Source organism: Diadema antillarum, unplaced genomic scaffold (assembly GCF_040938485.1).
Source record: "Diadema antillarum isolate AM-2024a unplaced genomic scaffold, OU_Dant_1.0 scf00000141, whole genome shotgun sequence".
In the NCBI taxonomy this organism is placed as follows: domain Eukaryota; kingdom Metazoa; phylum Echinodermata; class Echinoidea; order Diadematoida; family Diadematidae; genus Diadema; species Diadema antillarum.
In genome coordinates, this window is record NW_027271030.1 from 4,263,631 (window position 1) to 4,287,368 (window position 23,738).

At 36.8% G+C, this 23,738-nt stretch overlaps 2 protein-coding genes across 3 annotated transcripts in view; one reads left to right on the plus strand and one right to left on the minus strand.

The window, feature by feature from the left end:
* Positions 1–1,892, minus strand: part of LOC139721303 (uncharacterized) — a 30,056-nt gene extending 28,164 nt beyond the window's left edge. Inside the window, exon 1 of the mRNA XM_071632625.1 lies at positions 1,794–1,892. The gene's annotated coding sequence lies outside the window, so the exon portion shown is untranslated. The remainder of the gene's footprint in view (positions 1–1,793) is intronic.
* Positions 1,893–6,522: 4,630 nt separating this feature from the next.
* On the plus strand, positions 6,523–23,218 carry LOC139721365 (renin receptor-like). Of its 2 annotated transcripts, XM_071632681.1 has the most exons (9): positions 6,523–6,640; positions 11,435–11,565; positions 12,482–12,616; positions 13,265–13,366; positions 14,351–14,545; positions 15,381–15,530; positions 16,317–16,421; positions 18,966–19,058; positions 20,445–23,218. In XM_071632681.1, the coding sequence occupies exons 1-9, from the start codon at positions 6,580–6,582 to the stop codon at positions 20,658–20,660; spliced, it is 1,188 nt and encodes a 395-aa protein (XP_071488782.1). In that variant the 5' UTR covers positions 6,523–6,579; the 3' UTR covers positions 20,661–23,218. The 2 variants fall into 2 exon arrangements, with proteins under 2 accessions (XP_071488782.1, XP_071488783.1); XM_071632682.1 differs by lacking the exon at positions 18,966–19,058.
* The last annotated feature ends 520 nt before the right edge of the window (positions 23,219–23,738 follow it).

Consider the following 23,738-nt stretch of genomic DNA (forward strand, 5'->3'; position numbering starts at 1 on the left):
CTTAACCAGGAAAACAGAAACAGAAAGTAACAACATACACTGTACGTCTGTATAGTGTACTACATTGTATATTGGTATATGTACAACTGTGTACATATGTACATTGCGCTTTATTTAACATGCTGAGATGTCTTATCCTGTTCAAGCAGTAAAATCAATGTGCCTTGAAAATTATTTCAAACGTAAGGTCTACTGTAATATATTTTCCCCTCCATGCAGAGTTGCTCAACTTCCTCTTTGTATTATCATACAACACACATACGACTGTAAGACTGCCTACACCCCATCTACGGCACGTTAACGCCAGTCTGATGAAGCCTACAGACAGTAGGCGAAAGCTCACGCAAGGTAAATAGTTTTCTTCGGTTGTGTATAAACGAAATTTCACCTTAATTAGTGAATTACCAATCAGATGAACCTCTTCCACGAACATACGACACTGTACTAGAATAGAAAATAGGTCTGATTTCATTGAACAACACAGAAAGGAAAAAGGAAAGCAAAGTTGATGGCTTCAAATTAATATTGGCAAAAGATGTAAAAAAAAAAAAGACAGTCTCATGGGTAGACCATCACAACAAGACTGATCGCATCCCATCTTACACGTTATCACGCTTTTCATTTTATTTACATTGTACACTGTATATTCTTAAACTTCTAAAGTGAAAACATAACATAACATAAAATATGCAAAATAGACTCGCCTAGATTTTCTAGTCAGACTTTAAACAAAACAAACACTAACATCTTGCCCTTGGCCTGGGTTGGCTGCCTTGGGTCCTTAAATTGCTGGTAGATAATTTTATTTCATTTGCATTTCATTCCATTTCATTTATTTTCAATTAATAGCAGAGACTCCAACTCTCCCGTTTTCAACGGGAGATCTCCTGCCGAAATCCCATTTTTGCAGAATCTCCCGTTCTCCTGCTGGAGATTTGATTTCTCCCGCCCTGGCTCTGTGTCTCCCGGTGGAAAGGATTTCTTACTTATTGCTATCGTATGTTGAAAAAATTAGCCTTAGATAGCACCAGAGAACATCTATAACCCTAGGAACTTCGCGCTTCGCACACATCAACTTGGAGTCTCCCGTTTGCTAGGGGTTTCGGGCGGGAGAATCTCCAGATCAGAAGGTGCTTGGGGTTGGAGTCTCTGTAATAGAACATGCTTTATGTGACAACAACAATTATGACTATGATGAGTACATGTAGACGTCTACATGTAATGTAAATGACGAATATAACACAACAATGTGACAAAACAAACAAGCAAGCAAACAACCAAAGTTATCAAGCGAAGGTTTTTTATGTCATGAGAAGACAATATGGGCCTTAAAAGCTAACCTCAGGAAAGGTGCAGGGGTTGCTGGTTTGTCTTCTGCTAACCCCGGGACGCTTAGTCTTCTGCCTTCTTTCCTGAGCTTACTGAGGCGAGGCGTGAGCCACATTTCATCAGTTGATAATGAAAACATTCTTAGTGTAGAAACTACACGTTTTAAACATCTGCACAGAGTATATAGTCTAGGGCACAAAATAAATATAGGCCTATATTCATCGGATCTTTGCAATATCATGAATATTTTACAGAACCTTGGGCTTTACTACCAAGACAAAACTGCAACTGCGAATTGTTTACCCTACATTGGTTTTCAGTACGCGGGACTGAACTTCATTTTTGTCTTGCCGAACTCGCGCTATTTGCAAGAAATCCATCAAACTTGATACACAAAGACTTGTGACGCCATACGATAATCACTTCCAAGGTTCAAAAAAACTCTCACAAGAGATATGTCTCACCTCCAAGGCTTGCAGAAATTGGAAATTTGCATCATTACTTGACGAAGACACCGGGAACACCCAACAAACGCAATCGAACGCGTGTCTCGAGTCTTTCAATACAAACAACATTTGTAAACGTAAACGTGCATAGCGTGATGATCGACGATGGCTGCAGTCCACAAACCCTCAACAACGTACACTGTAGTGTACGTGCATGAAAACATCACGAGCGACTGAAAGGTTTCTATCCTTGAACTTTAATACCACTTTCAATAGTCTGCAGGTCTTTTCTCCATCAATCACTCAGTGCGAGACCGGGTTCATCATATCTGTTTACCCAGTAGGTACCCTACTTCTCACACACATCATATCAAAATATAAACAAGTATAAAATTATCTCATTTGGTCAATTATACACCTGTTATGTTCACTATTGCTCCAGCCCAGGCGTACCTGGATGACTTATTGACTGCAGGGAGGGAGGGGACAGATTCACTATATACCATACATGTATTGTACGTGTTAGACTATTTCTTATAGTAGAAACAATCCTAATTTCCTGAGAATAATGAACATCATGGTAAAACATATAATGATTGCATGATTGCCAATGTTGCAGTTTATTTGAAGTTCTTCCCATTAGAAAGGAGGCGAGTCAAAGGGATCTAGGGAGGGGTCATGATGAGAGAGGGAAACAGCTGAGTAGTGGTGGTGGATGCGACCGCGGAAGAGAGGGCGTTGTCTTGGATAGGATGAGAGATGTCAACAACTCGACACACGTGTATTGTACCAGGGAGTATAGAGTTCTGTGATGAGAGAATACTAGTAGGCCCTACTATGAGCCAAACTGCCAAATAGAGGGAGGGGATGACACCAGAGCTTCGGGGGGGGGGGGGATATAGGCCCTATACAAATCAGAAGAAAATGATATGACCACACATGCAGCTTTGGTCTAAAAACCAATCGAGAGTGTATCCACATCAAACTTGTGTATAGGACCTATAGCATGCACTTTAAATATATTCTTCATATCATGTAATCACTCAAGACATGCAATGAAGAGTTTTTAAGTCCGATTATGCGTCCTCGTAAAATAACTTATAAAGTTGAGAACGGAAGTGAATGAAACTTACAGAAAAGGTTGAGAATGACACAACGAACGGATAATTAAACTTTGGTAGTGATCAGGGAATTCTTATATGGATTTTATGAACTCTCTAAAAAAATCGAGTGAAAATATTCACTCTTAAAGGAGTGAATTCAAAAAAGAGTGAATTAAGAGTGAAATTGGAGTGAATTTTGAGTGAAAATGTTCATTTTCACTCATTTTGGAGTGACCTCAAGGATCACTCGAAGTTTTTGGAGTGATCCCTGAGGTCACCCTAAAACGAGTGAAAATGAACATTTTCACTCAAAATTCACTCCAATTTCACTCTAAATTCACTCTTTTTTGTATTCACTCTTTTTGGAGTGAATATTTTCACTCGAATTTTTTTAGAGAGAAGGATTATCGGTATTTTGGCAGGTAGTGTCAATGAACTTGTGAGTTCAAGCTGCTCATTTTTTTTTTTAGGTTTTTGCGATTTTCAGCATGCACACACATAGTAATAGGCCTACGTGATGGGTGGAATTCACTGATCTCTGTGGAAGAACAAGATCAGTGGTGGAAAATGAGCTACTTGGCGGAGGTCTGCGCTCTAATAGTGCTTCTCTAATTGAAAATAATACGATTTTGTATAACTGAAAAAAAAAAATCCTAGTGCATTTTTTAGTTCATTATTCAGAGTACATTTGATTATGTTGAATGGTAGGCCCGCCTATGTTTACGAAAAACAGAGTCTTAGAAGTTGCAAATTATTTAGAAATATATAGTCCTAAAACCGTTCTTTTGGTCAGGTTAAACAAAGGCATACTCGACAGCAATGAAATACTCCTTAGATATCGCATAACCATAGATACCTTGAAGAAAAAAAAAACATAAGGAAAACTTTTTTTTTTTAAAGTTCTATGATATGTTCAATAATGATGTAATGCTTCTCAGAATATGTGCTGAAACGTAAAAAAAAAACTATATAACGGTCTCTTATTAATAGAAACAGTATAGGAAGATATTTGTTTTCAGTGTAACAGATTTTGGGAAAAGAATTCTCTCTCTTTTAGAGGCGTCTATATAGAGTTGGAATCAGTTGAATTGAAATGTAGATATAGGCTCTCTCTGGCTTCAAAAATTTCGAGCATTTCTCTGGTATAGCTTAAATAATATTGCTCGGGAATGATTTGTTGTTTCTTTGTTCAATGCTATATAACTTAGTATATCTTTTGTTTTTCTTTTTGGTTATGCTTTCATGTTTTTATTGCTAGTTTTTTTTTTTTTTTGCTACTTGAGTTAAGGCCCTATATGTCACTTAACTTTAGCATTGAATGCAGTATGCACTGATTTTTGTTCTTTGGAAGTGTTGTTGACGGATTTGTAGATTGACATCAGCCTTGCTGAAACAAATTGCCATAATTAAATAAGATAAACTATAAATTGCCCTGAATGAGTGAAACAAAATTTGTCACTCGGGCCAAGATCTGCATGCTTATTATTTCATATCTGAAGGTGAATTGATCAATATTCTATCCCTTGCAGGCGAATGAATTCGCAGATGCAAGACATAAAGAAACCTAACAAAATTCGAAGGGGTTGACCCCCCCCCCCATAAAAAAAGAATCATTGTGGTGGGGTGGGGCGTCCCCCCCCCCCCCCCAATCGCCGCCTGTAGGACAACCTATGTCTGCGAGTGTATCAACATCACTTTAAAGGCATCATTATTTACTGTTTGCAGACTGAAACAAAAACCCAGCCGCTTAAGTTTTGTGTTCAAAATATAGTTCTAAAATGTGAGTTAGGGATAGAAACAACAATGTAATGTTGATCAGTATATTTAATCAATGTTAAGTACAATGTATTGTTAAATATACAAAATGTGAACAATAGTTATAATAAAATTGTTTCTAGACTAAATCATCCATACAGTTATGGTTTAATGAGAAAAATATCGATATCTCCTTATATTTTAGGCTTTATTGCAAAATGTTCATATCAATGGTAGGACGTTTTGTGATACAACATGACCTACACATATGCATCAAATGTTATGACTGGATTTTCACTGCTCCCAATGGTAAACACAATACCATTAAGAAGCGGGTATTGTGTCTCTTACATCACGTTGTTTGAATAATTTTAACGATTTAGCAATGATGACACTGGAAAAAGAGGAAGTGGTAGGGCCCGTACAGGCCTATATTAATTTTTTGTTGAATCATGCGGTTAGGCCTCGCTAAATTTTAATATTATTTAAATAAATCCGGTAGTTCTTAACTATAAGAGATTAATCAATTAATAACCTTATCTAATTTACAGGTAACAATACCACTGTTTGATGAAAGCAAGACAAGTTTCAAATTTTCCATGAATTTTCAAACTCTTTGGTAAGACTTTCTAAAAACGTCCAGTAATGAAATCAATTCGTTTCATTTTGTTCTTTTTACTATTGTTTTGTTATAGGTCTGAGCTTTCAAGCATTGAGTGTTGAACATCATTGCTATGTATACATCATTATACAGTTTGCTTGCAAACCATCCAATATGAGCAATCGGGTAATTTTGAATGAAAGAGAACTACGTTTGTGATATCGAAGGTCTAAAGAATGCAGTTCAAAACTCATAAAAGTCCTAGAAGACGGAATTTTATTTATCTATTTATTTACTTCTAATCTTTTGTCAGGGTAGTCCATTCACCAGTAAATAGTGGTCTTCCATGGAGCCCTGAATAATGTTGATGTACATATGTACATTAAATAGCAAAACGTATATACAGAAGATGACATAATACAGTGTAGATACATACCAGCATTGCAAAGTAACATAAAAAAGTACATGCCACAGCAAGAGTTCACCAGAATGCCGAAATAACAATTAAAACGCTATTATACAGGAATGATAAAGCCCAGAATGAATTTCGTGTGTTACTTACAAATAGCAACTTTGCTTAAACAATATCTTAAATGAATATATGGAAGAAGCTGATCTAATTGAATGATCTAGCCTGTTCCATTCAAGTACAGAGGATACGATTGGGCTGCACTTGTGACAATCAGAGCGAAATCTTGGCACACATAGATTTCCACTGTCTATTAGCCTTACAAGTATGATGTTCATGTACATCACTAGGCTTAACTAAGTGCACGAAGGTACGAAGGTGCTAAGTTATGGACGCATATTATCATCATAACGCGGCTGAAATCAAAACGTTTGTCTAGTGTCATCCATTTCAGACTTTTGAATAAATCAGCCGACGCGTCGCGACGGTGTGTCATATGTTTTGTCCAAAATTATTCTTGCTGCCCTCTTTTGAATTTTCTCTAGCTTAGTTGTATGGGATTGAAATCTGTTTGACCAAACAACAGAACAGTAATCAAATTGTGGTAACACTAGACTATTATAAAGTAATTTTAGGGATTGTTGAAAGTGAATCGGATGAAAATAGAAAAGACCATCGGATGATGGTGATTTTGCAGTTGGTCGTACGTGCGTGCACTACCCTAACGTCGCGCATCCGACTACGCACGCGTACTGTTCGCGCGCATATCTCGTGATCAGCTACTCACATACACAGTACACAGTACACACAGCTGACAAGCTGCGCTGCTGAAGCCTCTCTAGCTCTCCCTCTACAAAATACCCACATCGCCGATCGGCGACCGTTTACAGTCAGTGCATTCGCGATCGCGTGTATTCTGTATTTCATTCGTGCAAGATGGCGACTTCCATGTCTTCACTCTTATCTCTGACTTTCTTATCAGTTTTGTACTCCTATGGTAAGTTTGTGTGATTTTTTCATTATCAATGAATTCTCATGGATAAGATAAATTGTTCTATGTAGAATTTTGTCTCGTCCTTTAGGAATGTTTGCCACTGTACTGACACCGGTACACCCACCGTCAGACAGGTGCCCCGGCCCCGCCGGCGTCCATTTCATTCTTGCAAAGTTGTGGAGTGTGGGGACGATGATCTTTAGATTTCTACAACCAACGAATAGATTTTGGGGCTATAAAAATGGGGAATTCCTCTGTGCAGTGTTAGGTTGTTGATGTGTTGTCAAAAGTTGGAAAAGAAACATTGCCTGGGCACAGAGGTTACAATGTTACCTCTTTTTTTTTAATGTGCTGTGCCAAGCCTCTGCTCTAGCTATCCTGTAACGTTAACGCTAGTACTTTTTCTGTCTGGGCACTGATCTGTAAAGTGAAAGTTGATCATGTGATCTTGATCATTCATGTGAATTGAAGCTCATGCTGGTGCAACAATATATTAAATGTTGGGGGCTATACCTTGTTGTCTTAGTAAAGGCAAGCTGATTAAAGGTCTACGGTCATGTTTATTTGTATAGAATTCTACTTCTAGCATGGTATTGATGAAACTGGTTTCTATTTGCAACGTGTAAATCTACTATCATAGTTTTATACTAACAAATTCTAATTGTATGAATGATTTCATTTTAAAATACTAACCACTTTTGAGTAACGGTTAGGAGAGTGGATCGTATAACCAGACGCCTTTTCTTCTTTTTTTTTTTTTTTTTTTGGCTCGCATCTGAATTCCGGGTCGAATTCCGTACTCAGAGGATGAAATTTTGACCAAAAATAAACACTCTCCTTCACTGTCTTAATCACAACGTCCTGAAAATTACAAATTTTGCAAAATTATGTAAATTATTCACTCTGATTTTGGAAAATAGACTTCAAGTAATCCCCTTCACAAAAAGTTATCTTTTAGTGCGGTGTAAAATTGCTTTATGATTCTAGTCATGATTTACGCGATGGATAATTGACGTCTTTCATATCTTGTCCATGCACCGGAATCACAATTTATACCCACGAGTCACCGTTCACATTCATACCGAGCAATATGGACAACAAAGAGAAAATCAACAAATGAGGTTCAAATTTTGTATTGTATGGTAAAAGGTCTAACATGAACATTTTGAACAATTTACACAATAAAATCTTGTGATAAATCAATATCTTCTTGTAAATCTGAGGTGAAGCGCGAATTTTTTCGTGTTTGTACATTTTTGTGTCGCATTTTTTGGCGATTTCAGCCCATACAATGCTCTGTATTGAAAGGCTAATCTACAAAGTCCAGCACACATTGAATATTATTATTACGCAGAGATACTGTATGCATGTCAGGAATTTAACCCTCAGGGAATACCATACCTGTATATAGACGGGTCTATATACTACTAGCGTAGATACACATACTTACGTTCGTAGTTGGAGTCCTAGTACTAGTAGGCTGAAAGTAACCCTAATAATAGACCCTATTTGTTATTATTGAAAAGTGTAAAAATCTTTAACCAAACCCAGCAGTAGTTACAAAACATATGCCACTACTGGTTGTTTTAAAAAATGGGGTAACTAGTATCCATGTGCAGAGATCCCAGGGGGAACAAAATACAGAGTTGTCAGTAGACATATATACTGTATACACTATATATTTCGCGGGGGTTTTATTTTCGCGAATTTCGCGAGTCAGGAGCTATTCGCGAAATTAACAACACGCGAAAATATTACCTTCCAAAATGAATCCCTTGCCTTGATGATACGAACATTTCAGTACTAAAATGCCATGTCACGGCTTACCAAACAGACCATACTGGCTAAGCTTGTTTACGTACGTCCACGTCTACTTACGAATACTGTAGAGAGCCAATCCATTATCGCAAGGGGACCACTCGTCAGAAATCTAGCGTGATGGACTTAACCACTTCAAAAATGTTGAATTCTAACTTACTAGTTCACAGAGTTTGGCAAGTCTTTTTCTTGCAGTGTATAACTAGTATCATTCTTATATGCTAGTAAGTTGAAAATTCACACTTTCTTTGCCACTTCATATCTTCTCTGGTCCCCCAATCGCGAATTTAACCACTCGCGAAAATGTGTGACATCGGCAATTCGCGAAAATTTATGTACGCGAAAATTATAGCGTATACAGTAACTACTTTAATACAGTGTACAAGTAGTGCATCAGAACTTTACACTTTCCTGCAGTCTGTACAGAGTTGAAGTGCGAGTGCTTATACTGTATACGGTGAACCTAGATTATTATGTGTACTGCAAAAGTGGAAATTTTTGCACAAGTAATTTTTCACACTCAGCTGAGTAAGATGAATTTCACATGGCTTTAATTCTGCGGAATCATAACATTAGTGATACTATGTAACAAGCAAAAATATTTGTGTCTGTTTATACATGTTGTACCCCTGCCCCCCCCCCTTTCTTGTCATACAAAATGCACAAAAATGTCCACACTACAAAAATGTTCTCTTTTTACAGTATTTTTCCAATCAGGGAGGTGGATTTTGCTATTAAAAATAATAATGATAATAAAGATTGGGTCATGGAGGTGTATCCAAAACAGGCAATCCAAAACAAGTGAAATATTAAATAAAATTGAAATCCTGGCACTAATGCTAAAACTTTCAGTTTGGTGTCCATCCCGCATACTTGTATGAAAGCAACATCATACAGATCTACAAACACAAACACATCAGTATAGAAATACCAGAACTTATTCTCCAAACTAATTAAAAGCAATACATGTATTTCTGGACAGAAAATTAATTCATGGTTGTACCTTAAAGTATACGACTAAATCCACCATTAAAGAAAGAAAGAAAACAAGCATTTTGGCTTTAGAGATGTTTTGACCCACTCAAAGTTCTGTGCTGGCATGCCATGTGTATTGTACTCATCGTAAGCTTCCATTCAAAACCTGACCTATCTTGACTACTATTAGTAATATCCAGGTTCACCACTCATTCTGAAACCAAGCCACTTCCTGTATTAGGACAGTTCTCTGCCAGTGAAAATGTGTCTATACATACACAATCATGTATTGTAGTGTGTGTCTGTGTCCTGTGTATCTATTTGCAGCTGTTGTTTGGATTGTTCAGTTCTGATGAATGGTCGAAGAGAAACCAGAAATCCGTCATAACAGGAGGAAGTGACATAAAGCAAAAGATTGTTGCATGGCTGTGCTTCCTAAAATGTGCCACTCTTTAACCTGATAATTCTGTGATATTTTGGTTATGACACATTCATCATTAATTACAAATGGCACATTTCGATTCCTCAATACAAGTTCCATCCCTCCAATAATTCACTCTTTCATTCTGCAATTGAAAGGCTTGTTACTAAATATTTAGAGTTCAAGGTTATTGCATCCATTAAGTGAAATTCATTTGGTACAATGTAGTTCTTTGACTGTTTTGTGCATTATAGCTCTTAGATTAAACTTGAGCATACTGTGATGAATAAATATGTGCATACATTGTATTTACATGAATTGATGTCATCATTTATGCATACTATTTTGAGATTAAACCCACTGAGAAACTATCCTTTATTTCATTGATACCTGGTACATATCCTTGTGGTTTTTCTTTTGTTCATGTCATATCTTGGGTTGCACATGTTTGAAGGAATGAAGTTCTTGAGTAAATTTGTAGGAAAGAAAAAAATGCATACAAATTTATTATGAGATAATGAATTGTTTGGCAAGATACATGTAAACTCCAGAGAGAAATAGAAGGTTATGAAGAATGATTATGTTTGAAATTAATGATATTGATGAAGGTACAATGTACATAATGTACACTGTAGGTAGATTGTTAGATACATGTGGGTAATTCCGTGAAGTTGGGGCACAAAGTGTTACATTTTAGCATAACTCAATACTAATTATGCTATACATATATTGTTCATAGGCTTTACATTTGTATTGAGACCATACATTTTCCTGGAAATTTTGTGCCATTCAGACTCAATTTTGATGAAGTTATTAAAACAATATGTAACGGTGTCCTGTAGCATCATGATAGTTAAAATCTGGTCCTAAAAGACAAATTAATGCAATTAGCCTGACAAAAATTTGATATAATATGCATAATTACTAGATTAGTCAGATAGCTAAATATCTTAACTCTCCTTTCCACAGTTTTACTTTTACAAGAAAATTACACAATGTGTCACTATGCTACGCGGTGTCCACCAAATGTAACAAAAAAGGACACTGCATAGCATCGTGATACATTTTGTAATTTTCTTTCAAAATTAAAACTGTGTACAGGAAATTTGAGATATTTAGCTATCTCATTCGTATCTTGTAAATGCATATTGCATCAAATTTTGGTCAAGCTACAAGCTGATTGCCATAATTTGTCTCTTAGGACCAAATTTTAAAATATCATGATGCTACATGGACACGTCACGATGCTACAGGACACTGTTACATATTGTTTAATAACTTCATCAAAATTGAGTCTGAATGGCACAAAATTTCCAGGAAAATGTGTGGCCTCAATGCAGATGTAAAGCCTACAAACAATAAATGTATAGCTTAATTAATATTGAGTTATGCTGAAATGTATTTTTTAAATATCACAATGCTACATTGTACATGGACACTGCCCCAACTCATGGAATTACCCATGTACACAGTCATGTATGATGCCACAGCTCATGTTTTGTTCATAGCCACTAATACAATTTGTACATATTGGTGTTCATATTTTATATATCGTGTCGATCTACCATATAATTTCTTCACAGTACTTGCTGACGGGAGATTTATGCTTGCCCATGTACCAGACTATGTGACAGTACACACAGATGTAGGGGCAATTGACGCCCATGAAATTCCAGATGTCTTTTCACTAGCACTAGGATTTTCAAGTTCAAAGGTGAGTCCTTGCCTAGCATGTACTGCAAGTGTTGCAATTCCCTCACAGAGTAGCAATTGAAGATCTGTGTGATGATTTTATGGTAGTGTGCAATGTATTTTGTAAAATGAGATGACAGTGGTTTTTAGTACAACAGTGTGTGTACATGATGCCTCTAACTGCTATGAGTGTCGAAAATAATGAGCTTTGGCGATAGCTGTCCATTGTCAATCTCTACACTCTGACTCTTCTTTATTTCTTAAAATGACTGTTCAATTTTTTATAAAACTTTGCCATCATATGGATTGCTTGATGTAAATTCTGTTGCTACATTGTATATTCAGTGTTGTCACAAGAAGATATAAACAGCAACTTTGTTAGTTGACTGTGCAGCAGAGTGATTGTTCCACAGTTTTAATTTTTTTTTTTCCGCCATATGTTTTGATTTTAGAAAAGGATATCTCACATACATTAGTATTTAGAGCAAAATGTTATAAAAGTGTAATATTTCTCACATAGAAAACTGTTGCAATCATTATTGCATGTGGTAAATTTGCTAAAGGTATAAGGTGTGGTTCACTTTGAACCAGTTATGTTTCAAGACAATCATACGTGTATGTACAATTGTACATAAGTAACAGGCATGTGAATCTGGACTTTCCTACAACTTCGTGAATGGTTGAATTTGCGATTATGGAATACAGGAATGGATGGTGAAATGTACGATATGTTGCACATATGTGCATGCTGCATTCATGTCGGGATGAGAGTTAATAATTTTGTACGTTGTTAAATTCGCAAATTGCACCCAACTTGCAAAATCCACAAAATATATGGCATATCTACAATGATAAGTATCTAATGATCTGAAGGTAAATATGCTACATGTCAATGCTTTTTGATATGCAAAATAATTGTGCTTTCTTATTGGTTCCAGCCTGTGTCATGGCATGGCCTGACCAATGGTAATTTATTCAGGAGACCAAAGGCAGCTGTCTTGGTGACAATAGAAGAACTTGCAGGCACTGATGCACTTGAGCCATCCTCACTCAAATCTGTTCCTGTGAAGCAGGTAACACATGACTCCTGTCTTTACTGTTTATGGGATTCATGGTATTTTGCTACACAAATGAATCCATCTCGTACCTGTGTATTTGGTTCATGGGGTTGATGTGCTGCATTTGGGTATATGTTGTTTTATCCTTAGTGCTGTAATATTATTACAATGGAAAAACCAGAGAAGTTGCTTGTTAAACAGTGCACATTTTGTGTATTCACTCTCTACTGTAAAGATAACATGTTCAATTTTCCATTTGAATCAGTTGTATGTTGTATGATGCATTGACTAAATGCTACTGTGACCGAGAGATATCAGCTTAGTACAATGTATGACAATTTTTGAAGTGACTTCCTATGTACAGTGTAATCTACACACCCATTTTACTGTATTTTGTTCTTGAATATGTTTTAGAATAACACATTTCAGGTTGATTAGTTGCCATGTCTTGTCCCCCACATTTACCCTAACACTCAGATATTCATTGTGTACCAACGCAGATGGATTCAAATATAGATAGATATGGATACAATTCATGAATATTTGAATGAGGTGGAGGAGAGCAGAGCCATCCTCAGGATTGCAAAATGTTTTTTGCAATGATTTAGTTGGCAGAAATCTGTGAGAATGATTACCACACTGCTTTGATTGATTCATTGTAAGGTGAAGCCAGGCAGTCTCAATCTTGATGCAGTGAGGGATGCCATCAGCAGAACATACGGCAATGGCAAAAGAGTCGCTGTAGAGCTCAATGCAGGCATGGAGGTGAGAACCTGGGTACCTTGTTTCTTTGTACTGAGTGAAGGCACACATGATTCAAAAGATGTCCAAGCCAGAAAGAAAAGAGTCTCTTTTATGCAGGACTGGCTCAACATGCCTTTCCCATCAATAGCACCATATCTACAGTGATGGAAAATGCATTTTTTATTTCTGTTTGTTATTATTATTATATAAACATGTATATATATATTTTTTTTTTTTGGGGGGGGGGGGGGTGGTAGTTCAGGGGAGATCTTGTGACAATGCAGTGTTATTTTGGCTGCAAGAATTCTTTCACATGATTTCCTTGTTTCTGTGAGTGAAAGTTAGAATAGTGTATCAGCTTTGTGTTGTTGGAGATATTCTGAGCCATTCTGCAATTAATGTCATAGAATTTTATAGCATTCTTTGAAACTTTTATAATAATGATAATAATGGAGTCTTGTAATGCGCCATGTCTGTCACACAGTGGCACTCCTGGCGCAGAAAGGTAAGACCTCCTCCCACATTGCTTCATTCAGGAAAAGATCCCAATTGAAAGAAAGCACAGTTACTAAAATAAAAACCTCTTCAGTTCCCTCTTGAACAGAGGGAAAGAGGTCTCCATTCTCAGTTTCAAAGGCAGTGAGTTCCAGAGAGAAGAGCCAGACTGGGAGAAAGTTCTGTTGCCCCAAGAATGACGAGTATGGGGAACTTGAAGACTTATGCAGTTGATTAAAGGGAAAGTCAATTACCTTGCTTTGTATGAAAACAGAAAAATCAGAGAAGTAGATCAGTGAAACTGGGGAAAATTGGACACACACAAAAAAGTTATGAACTGAAATTTTAGAGAGTAAAGCAAATTGGCAACTCTAGATCTGTGATGTAGTTGTTGAGCAGCTCTCCATTTGTTTTGTACACAAAATTTCACTAATTTTCATTTTACTCCCATAATTTGACACAGACAGAAATTTTTATTAATGTTCTTTTTGTATGTGTGTGTTCCCCTAGTTTGTTCAGTCACCAGAGGACTTCCCAGATCTCTTCCGGGGGCTTCCCCCTCTCAGGCTGGACAAGATGGTGCCCCTCCTGAAGGGCAGTACGTCGGTCACCCGCAACCTCTCGCCCTACGCCCTCAACCTGACCCACCCGGCCGACCTCAGCTTCTTCAGCGAGCTGCAGGTCATGCAGGAGGTTCTCTTGAAGGTGAGGTTAAAGGGAAAACTTAGTTGTTGTATTCTTGCAGAACTTTTGATTATTGCTGCAAAATTTACATGTATGCTGTGCACTAGAAATGTGTGAAATACCACTGTAATATTCAGTTAAGTAACAACGAAAATGTGATACATTAGCCAAAAAGGTTCACCAGAAGTTACACTTAAGTAACAACGAAAATGTGATACATTAGCCAAGAAGGTTCACCAGAAGTTACATGTAAGTAACAACGAAAATGTGATACATTAGCCAAAAAGGTTCACCAGAAGGTACATGATCTCAGAGCTTACATAATTTGGTTCCTTTGTAAGTTTTCATAATTGATTTCAATAATTGACAAATCAAGCCACAGTTTCCACTGATCTCCTGCCCTAGCGTGAATCACATGCAACTTGTTGGGTGATATGGCTGCTAGGGTGCGATCGATCATCATGTAACTTACTACCCACCCACAATGGTTAACAGAGAGGGCTCTTCTGGAATAAAAGTTGTGTGCATACGATTGAAATTTTTATTCTTCACTTTTGATCTCAAAATTCCCCAGAACAACTCACCATCCTGTACTCTATCAAGATAAAATGCAAATGAGAGATTCCCTTAGCCTCTCCATATTATCATGGTCAGCATTGATAGAAGAAAACGCATTTTGAAATTGTCATTGTTACAGTTAAGAATTGAAGAGCATTAACTATCTGTACACTGTGTGTACTTTCGACCTTGACCCTGAGAAAGAATATCATTGACCTCATCAACAACTGTGTTTCACGTTTAGTAGTGTTGGTTTTCCAGAAAATATTTATATGAATATTTTTGTGTGATCTTGCAGCTGAAAGAGAACCCCGCAGTTGTTGAGGACAATGTCCCAGATGTTTTCGCCTTTGAGCTGTCTGGCTTTAGAGCCCTGCAGAGCCAGTATGGAGCAGACTCCGCCCAAGTTATTGATGCACAGAACGTCCTTGCAGACTTCATCCAGAAGGTAAACGCAGCATGCTGAACTGACATGTATGGTATATATATTATGAGTGACAGTTTAACCCATTGAGGACGGGCTGATTTTGGTACAACAGGCATTTCCCATAGACACTTACCCGAGCATACTCGGGACTCGTCCTCAGCGTTAAGATGTAGCTTACCACACTGCTTGATCACATTGGCATACAATTTACCTCTCAATGAACGGGCTTCAAGAAAATGACAATGATGATGTATGTACAATGTACATGGGACTACATCTTTAAAAGAAGTGCACATAATAGCCTCAGGATGAGAATGAATCAAAAACAGGTACAGGCGATTTCTGTTATAATAAAGCTCTCAGGACTTGCAGTTTTCTTTCAATATATCAAAATTTCATTATAGCTGAACAGTAAAGTACCCTATATAAAGATACATAGATAGTAATTATGAGACCTGAATTTGTACTTTGTTGTAACAAGATTTTTGTTATAACAGTATTGGTTATAAAAGGATTGCACTGCAATTATCATCAGTACATTGTGGTAATAAAAGTTCCCTGAAATACATCCTCTCACCTTACATTTGATGTTACAAGATCAGGCAGGCTTTGTGATCTAAGTTAATGTTTGTCTTCCGACATAAACCAATGTGGAGGTCATGAGTTTGACGTATATGGCACATAATTTTGGAAGAATGATGTAGGTATGCAAATCTTAAAAGAAATTGACATGTTACAAAAATTCATGTACAGATATCTCTGACTAGTCATGTTTTGATTTTCTTTTTTTTTGTCACATGTCAACAGTGGGGTCAGGAAATGATTGATCTTTATGGAGGCGATTTGTTTATGGGTGTGGCCACGGTTCCCATGGAAGCATTCCTTCACCGGCAGGGACGCTCACTAATGCAGGTAAGGAGGAGAACAGTTGAATTGATTCAAATATTAGTAATATGTTAGAGGTAACTATACCAACACGTTTGCCTTACTGGATGGAGTTAAGTCTACCTTGTGTAGCAAGGCATTATATTTTGATACCATAAGATCTTGTTGGGATGAAAAAGTGAAAACCTGACAACCTTGTATTGCTTTAGACTGTAGACGTAAAGGAGAAGAAAAGGATGTGATAGAGGATCAATCATGTGAATCAAAATTAACAAAGAATTTTGAAATGTGTATGAAGAATAAACTTAAGAAGCTCAATGAAGAAAGCATTGAAAAGGTATGACCTGCCATTGTACATATTTACAGAAATGGTGTTGTGATTAACTTGCTTTTTAAATGTGACTGAAACAAACAGGCTGAACTCTTATGCTTGATGCCTATATTATAAGGTTTTTGATATATGTCCAGTCTCGAGGTTTAACAAATTCCAGGAAATGAAAGTTGGGCAAAGTTGCATTGCTTATTGTGAGAGTTTCCTGCAACTCATTTTATCTTCTCTATATTCATTAATGTGAATGTGAGATCAAAACGTTACATTCAGTTTGACATTTATTTGATTGTGAAGAATATTGATTACTCTTACAGTACAAAAGAGGAATGAAAGCCACAAATAGGGTGGTCAAAATATATTTGAAAATGACTGTTAAGCAACAAGTAGAACATGTCTGAAGACTTTGAAGCAGAAAAACCAGAACCTTAAAAAATTGAATCTGTCAGTTCATTGCTTTGTTGAGATTGCCAAATTTATCATTCTGATACTACAGTTGGATAGCTTTTTCTCCAGCTATTTCAATGTCTTGATGAAACTTTGTGCATGTTGTGCAGTTAACTACATATTCCAAGCATTCACACACATTTTTATGCAGTAAAGTCATGCTGGAATGTATTCATCACACAAGAGAATAGATTTTATTTATTTACATTTTCATGAATAGATATTCATGTATGTTCATTCTTGATCATTCCATCCAATATTCTAAAATGCATTTTTTCCCCCCCTGCCACAACCAGGAAAACAATGTCATTCCATATGCATTGTCATTTTCAGTCAAAATGTAGATTTTCTTTTTGTGAATTACTGTTTAATGACTATTTTCTTCAGCATGTTTTCCATTTAGCATGGATTTTTGGCTACTGCAGCAATAGATGTTCTCTTAATGTTGTTTTGTTGACGCAGATATTCACTACGCGTTCTCTCCTGAGTTCAATATTATTGATGCCATCACAGTTACTTTCTTGTTCATATCATGCATTTCCAATACTAAAATGTTTTAACAGAGAAAATGAAGACTGCTGCAGTGACATTTTGTTCCTTTTCACCTGATTTGTACCTCCTTACTATTACAGATTTAGCAAGGAGGAGTGATTTGTTGCTGACATGTTTTGTTGTGATTTTCATACTGCAATTTTTCCTTTGTCGTGTGTACCCCAAATGCAATCCATTTTGATCATTATGCATAATTTTACTGATGTAATCGTGAATGTGTATTATCACGACTGCTTGCTGTAGTTGCATGCTATGTTTATGCTTCTGTTTGCCAGACACACTATCTGACATCAACATTCTTATTGCTTACTTTGTTTGATTTGTGTTGGTTAAGTTTCTTGGCTCAATGCTGGCCCCGCTTCAGTGAAACCTTGACTGCAAATTGAGGAAAGTGCTCATCCTCATCCTCAAGGCTCTCTACATTACTGGCATGAGAAAAGACCATTGTGTTACAAGTATTTAATACACACCTCTTGCTAAAATGACAAGACAGTCCTGCAGATAAACGACAAGCTCTATGCTCACTGTGCTATATTTGCCAAACAGATCATCTGCTGGCATATTCTTTTTGCCCATGGGCATAGATTCCATAAACTCAACCATCAGTAAAAAGACTGGGAAATCTTGTAGGTTTCATACTGTAATCTTGGAAGATAGTCTCCCCCTTCCAGTCAATATGATTTACAAGTTTTCAGAGCCATAAAACAAATGCCCCCCCCAAAAAAAAAAACAAAAAAAACAAAACAAAAACAAACAAAAAAACAAAAACAAAAACAAAAACAAAAAAACAAACAAATAAACAATCAAACATACATACATACATGCATACATAGAAACAGGAAAAGGACAAAATAGAGGGGTTGGTATTTTTATAGATACAATTTGTATGTGCTCTAGCACATACAAGGTTACGAAAACATGTTCATGTGAATTAATATTTCTATAGCATATTTCTAGGTAACTAATAGACAAACTTATATGTCATGCATTGATAACATTACTCATATTTGATGCTGACACTTCCTTTTCTTGATGCATGATTTGCATATTTAATACTAAAAAAAAAGAATGATAATTTGTGACAAAAAGCATTCACAAACGAAAACACTATGCATGGAATTAACAGATGCATGTACAGCATGTCATTCTGCTCCTCTGCAAGAAAAAAAAGAAAAAAGAAAGTGTTAGGGGAGCAACTTCTTCTTGCCAAAATTTGCCATTGCCCATCGTTACTTTTGATACAGGCAACTGAACCCACAACTGAGTCTACAAGTACTATGATGACCGGCGTTACAACAGTCAACACAGAGGGCACTGTTACTGTTGTAACAAAATTAGTGAGTAAATTATCGGGGGCAAAGTGGAGGCAAACGTATGCCTTTCCAGTCGGAAGTGTGGTATTTCATGTGTAAATTATTGGAAATGCATGCATGACCAGTTCTTCAAATGTTTTAGACAAACACAGCAAGCAAACAAACACAGATCTATCCCATTGGAAACAATGTGGGGATTTCACATTTTTGATGCATCAAAGATGAGATTTACTGCACATTCTTCGGGTGTTTGAGTTTGTGCTTGTGTACATGTACATGTACATGTGTTTGTGCAATCAAACCTGCTACAGCTATGTGTCTATTAAGACCACTTCAGTATCTATGTTGTGTCCTTTCAGAGTAGTGTGCATGTGAATCAACTGGTCTACAAGGATCCCCTGCATGTAAAGACCGCATCCTCCGTCCCCCTCATCAGGCAGTCTCATTGAAAAGCTTTTTTCTGTTCGTATAAGATGTGTGATTTGATGATACGAAGGAAGAGGAATGTCAAGACTTTCTACTACATATACCAATGATCTGCCAAGTACTATTACAATGTACATTTTACATCATTGACATTGCTGCTTAATTAAAGTCTCTGTGTTTTTGAAAGACTGTTTGTTCCAATTGAATACTGGGAGGGGGGGGGGATGAGACAGATTAAGCAGTGTCTTGTATTAGTACAGTGTACTAGTAGTTGTCGGGAAGGTGCATTGTAGGAACAAATGAAAAACATCTCTGTGTGTTGGTTTGAGAAAAAGATAAGACTGTGTGATTGCATGACTGAATAAATGCATAACATATTGCAGACCAAAAAGTATCAATTGGTTGCTCCCTCCCCCCAATTCCCCATCCTTGCACACCTACTCTCTTCCTTTCATCCTTGTAGATCACATCCTACTTTGTCTGTGTACATGTACATTTCGTCATGTTGTTTTACAGCTCCTGTAACTGCAAGATGAGCAAAGTTACTGTTGAAATTATGATGTTTTTATTAATGCCTTTGAAATTCTTTTCATAGAAAAAATACATTGAAGCAAAGAAATGTCAAATTCTTGGATTATAAAGATGACAATGCAGTTATCTAAGTTCATCGTTTTCTGATGAAATGTCTTTAAAGCCATCTTGATACATGTAAGTTATTGCATAATTTCAGTAGAGATTTTGTACACACAGCAAGCATTCTACCAGCAGGTTTGTGAACCCAGCTGGTGTGATTACAACTAGCGCAGTTCACCCTAGAGTTTAGCGTCATCAAGAGAACAGCATCATCGCAATGTCGACAGGTTGTGATCAAATGGCTCCGTAACTCGTCATTGTTGCAGACCCGAACAGCACCGTCATCGCAATATCAGGTTGTAGTCAAATGGCTATCTAATTCATCATTGTCTCCTTAATTTAATCCCGCAGACCCCGACAGAGGCGCCGTCGTCAGAAGTGACCCCCGAGTCCCTGAACGTTGCGCCGTACTATGACGACAGCTTCCCCGTCTTCTTCAACATCTTCCTCTGGCTCGGGATCGTCCTCGCCTTGGCGACCTTGGTCATTGCATACATGCTCGGCAACATGGACCCCGGCGACTCCATCATCTATCGCATGACCAGCCAGCGAATCAAGATGGACTGAGGATTATTTCATTTCAGATGGTGAAGCAGATCTGAGTATTTTTGTATACTGCAATTCATTGTCATTTTAGAAGAATATCACAATGTGCTTAATGCCAAATTGGCATCTGTCAGTTTCCAAAGTTGAGAGAGATGAGCATTGTTTCATGTACTATGTTTCATATTAATTACGTCATTTCAGCAGTATAGAGGATGAAAGCTATAATTGTCAGAAATATATAAGAATATATCTTTTAAAAAAGTTCACAATGTGTACTTAGCTACAACTTACATCTTCTTTGCATCTGTGATGGATAGATGTAATGAGTTGGTGACTCTGTGAATATACACAAATGAAAAAAAAAATCATCCTGAAAAAGTGAATGATCAGCATATACTTATAGACAATCTGGCAGTTAACCTCAGACATCTGACTGGTGACATCATTTTAAAGAATGTTAATCACATTTTGAAAGTTCATCTCTCAGCTACTGGTACTCAAATTCCTTCTAGTCACTGAATTAACATGAATGACATGTGTAGACTTTTTTATAGATACCTGTTAATTGAGCATGTGTTTGTCTCGCATGCCGGTGATGAGACCAAGTGTTGGAATTAAAGATAGGATTCATAACATTGTAAGTATCTACCCGCACTAAGAAACTGATTTATCTTCACATCATGTGCAATTTTCCATACTACACACATCATAGTAATGTCTTTTGATTTAGTTAGTGTTAGATTAGGTAGCATACTGTATGTGTGTATGTTGAATAGGTGGTCTGCGGTAAGAATATTTTTTGCTTACCGAGACTCGTCGCTTTTTGTGTGCATGTCTTTGAGTATAGTCCTGAAAATGAAAAATACTCAGATCTGCTTTTCTGTATTGTTATCATTTATATTTCAACCAGGTCTTTGTGTATCTGAATTCCTTTCTAGTTATCATCGCATTTTGTCTATTGGTCATTCACAAGTTGGACTTTACGGTAACATGTCAATATAAACAACTGAATTTTTTGTTTTTAGACACCTGTCAGCTTTCACAGATGTTTGCCTGTGAGTTTGTTTTTTTTTTCTGACAAGTGTGCCAAATGTGATAGAAACATGAACTCATGTTTTCAATTGTTTTGCAAAAACAGTGATGTTACGTGAAATATTGTTTTGTTTTTGTGAATTCCATAAGTCACACTAAGTATTGATGTAATTCTATGTTGTTTAGGCTATGCATATTAAATCATTGCCCCCTCCCCCTCAAAATATGGTAATACTCTTTAGATTAGAAAAATGGCACAGGCAGGTAATGTAAGCAATGGTTGACGATGTCGTCAATTATCAGTGAACTCTGCAAACTCTGCATTATTGGGCCTGATGATATTGTTCATTTAATTATATGTATTCTTGCGCACATGCTTTGTCTGTTGTGAGTTCAGATGTCATTATGCAATTTACCATTCAACATTAATGTGTGGTATTTGTCAGGGGCATGTAAGTAGGTCTCAGTACCAGTCTGTTGTGAATATCTTTCAATGTATCATCTTATCATGATGACTGGATGTGGGGTTTCTTGTTTCGAAGCCCATCCACTTCTGATGTCCTTCACACACAGTTCCACAAATTATTAGTCACTAGTTGTATTATTAGCCGTCTCTAGCCATCAGTGACTGTAGATGTGCTGTTTTTGTTTATCTTCACATATCGCGGAAGAATAGTTCATTTGATTACAATTGCGCTCAAGGAATGAGTGCAGAAGAATTTATTTGTTTGTTTGTTTGTTTGTTTTGTCATGTATCTATTCATTTTATTGATTTTTTAAAATTCAATATTCATTTGTTAGCTACACTTGTATGTTGATATTCTTCTTCTTTTTTTCGTCATTCAGCATCTTTTGCAAGGAGAGTGGGTGAAGGAATAATGTAAGCAAACTTTTGGTGAATGACTACATGTAGGTGATCTCGTACTGTAAAGACCTCCATCCTAAAATCCTGTTGACATTGTATTGTAAAAGTGGATATTTTCGCGTGACTAATTTTTTGCGCTTGGCCGGGTAAGAAGAGTTTCGCGTGTTTTTAAATCCGCGGAATCAAGACATCATGCACAGGACCGTATGGCAAGCAAAAAATATTCGCGTGCTTTTATTTTCGCGCTAGTTTCTGGTTGCGCGAAATGCGCGAAAATTTCAACACCGCGAAACTTTCCACTTTTACATTATGTGAGCATTTTGTCTACAGGACTGGAGGAGTTAATTAGAAGGGATTGCTTTGAGGCAGTAAGACCCAAGACATTTACGGGCAGAGTATCCACCAATGTGTTGTGTACATCAGGTGGACATTATGAATTCCCATCCTCTCATGTGCTTTTGCCTGCCTGTTCAGCAAATGATCGGAACATTTAGCGGTGCAAAGAATGCATACAATGTACATTGTACATGATCAGTGTGTTTGCACCAGGTGTTAGAATATGATTATTTGAAATAGCAGTGTTTTCGGTGTGTTTTGTTTACATTTTGTTGAGATATCTGTGAGATACTATGTTTGTAGACATTTATCCAGAGAAATGGTTATCTATAGGACGGCTATATAGATGGAGTAATGTACATGTATATCTATTTAGGATGAGACCCACATTGCCATCCCAGAGTATTGAGATATCACATGTAAAGAAATCAGCGATATATTACGTGATGTCGCATTCCATATTCTGTCAGAGTTGTAGCTGTTAGTGGTTAAATGGTATGTAATTACATTGTGGTTGTAGTAGTCTGTGGTGCTAATAGAACATCATAGAAATTTGTTGACAAAATGAAGTACTATATGTGAGTCGGTATTGATTGAGTTTTATTTAAAGTTGTAAAGGTGAATGAGGTTCATTGTAATTGATTTGTTCCTTTTACAAATACTGCTTGTCGCCATGCAGTTAAAACTATTATGAGAGAAATAAAAAAAGGAGAAATCTATACTGTGTATGTTTGTGAGGTATTACTGTATCATATTATGGAATAGTATATTAACTTGGTTTAAAAAAGAGAACATGGAGATATATGACTCAATCATGTTATTTATGGCTTTCCCTTCTTTTGTGTCATGTTTTATATATACTTACA

What these genes read in the sequence shown, in the direction of transcription:
- LOC139721365 (XM_071632681.1), top strand. Translation starts at nt 6,580, where the DNA reads ATGGCGACTTCCATGTCTTCACTCTTATCTCTGACTTTCTTATCAGTT. An exon ending in TGCAGGAGGTTCTCTTGAAG is followed by an intron (nt 14,546 to 15,380) that starts GTGAGGTTAAAG and finishes GTGATCTTGCAG; the next exon opens with CTGAAAGAGAACCCCGCAGT. An exon ending in AGGGACGCTCACTAATGCAG is followed by an intron (nt 16,422 to 18,965) that starts GTAAGGAGGAGA and finishes CTTTTGATACAG; the next exon opens with GCAACTGAACCCACAACTGA.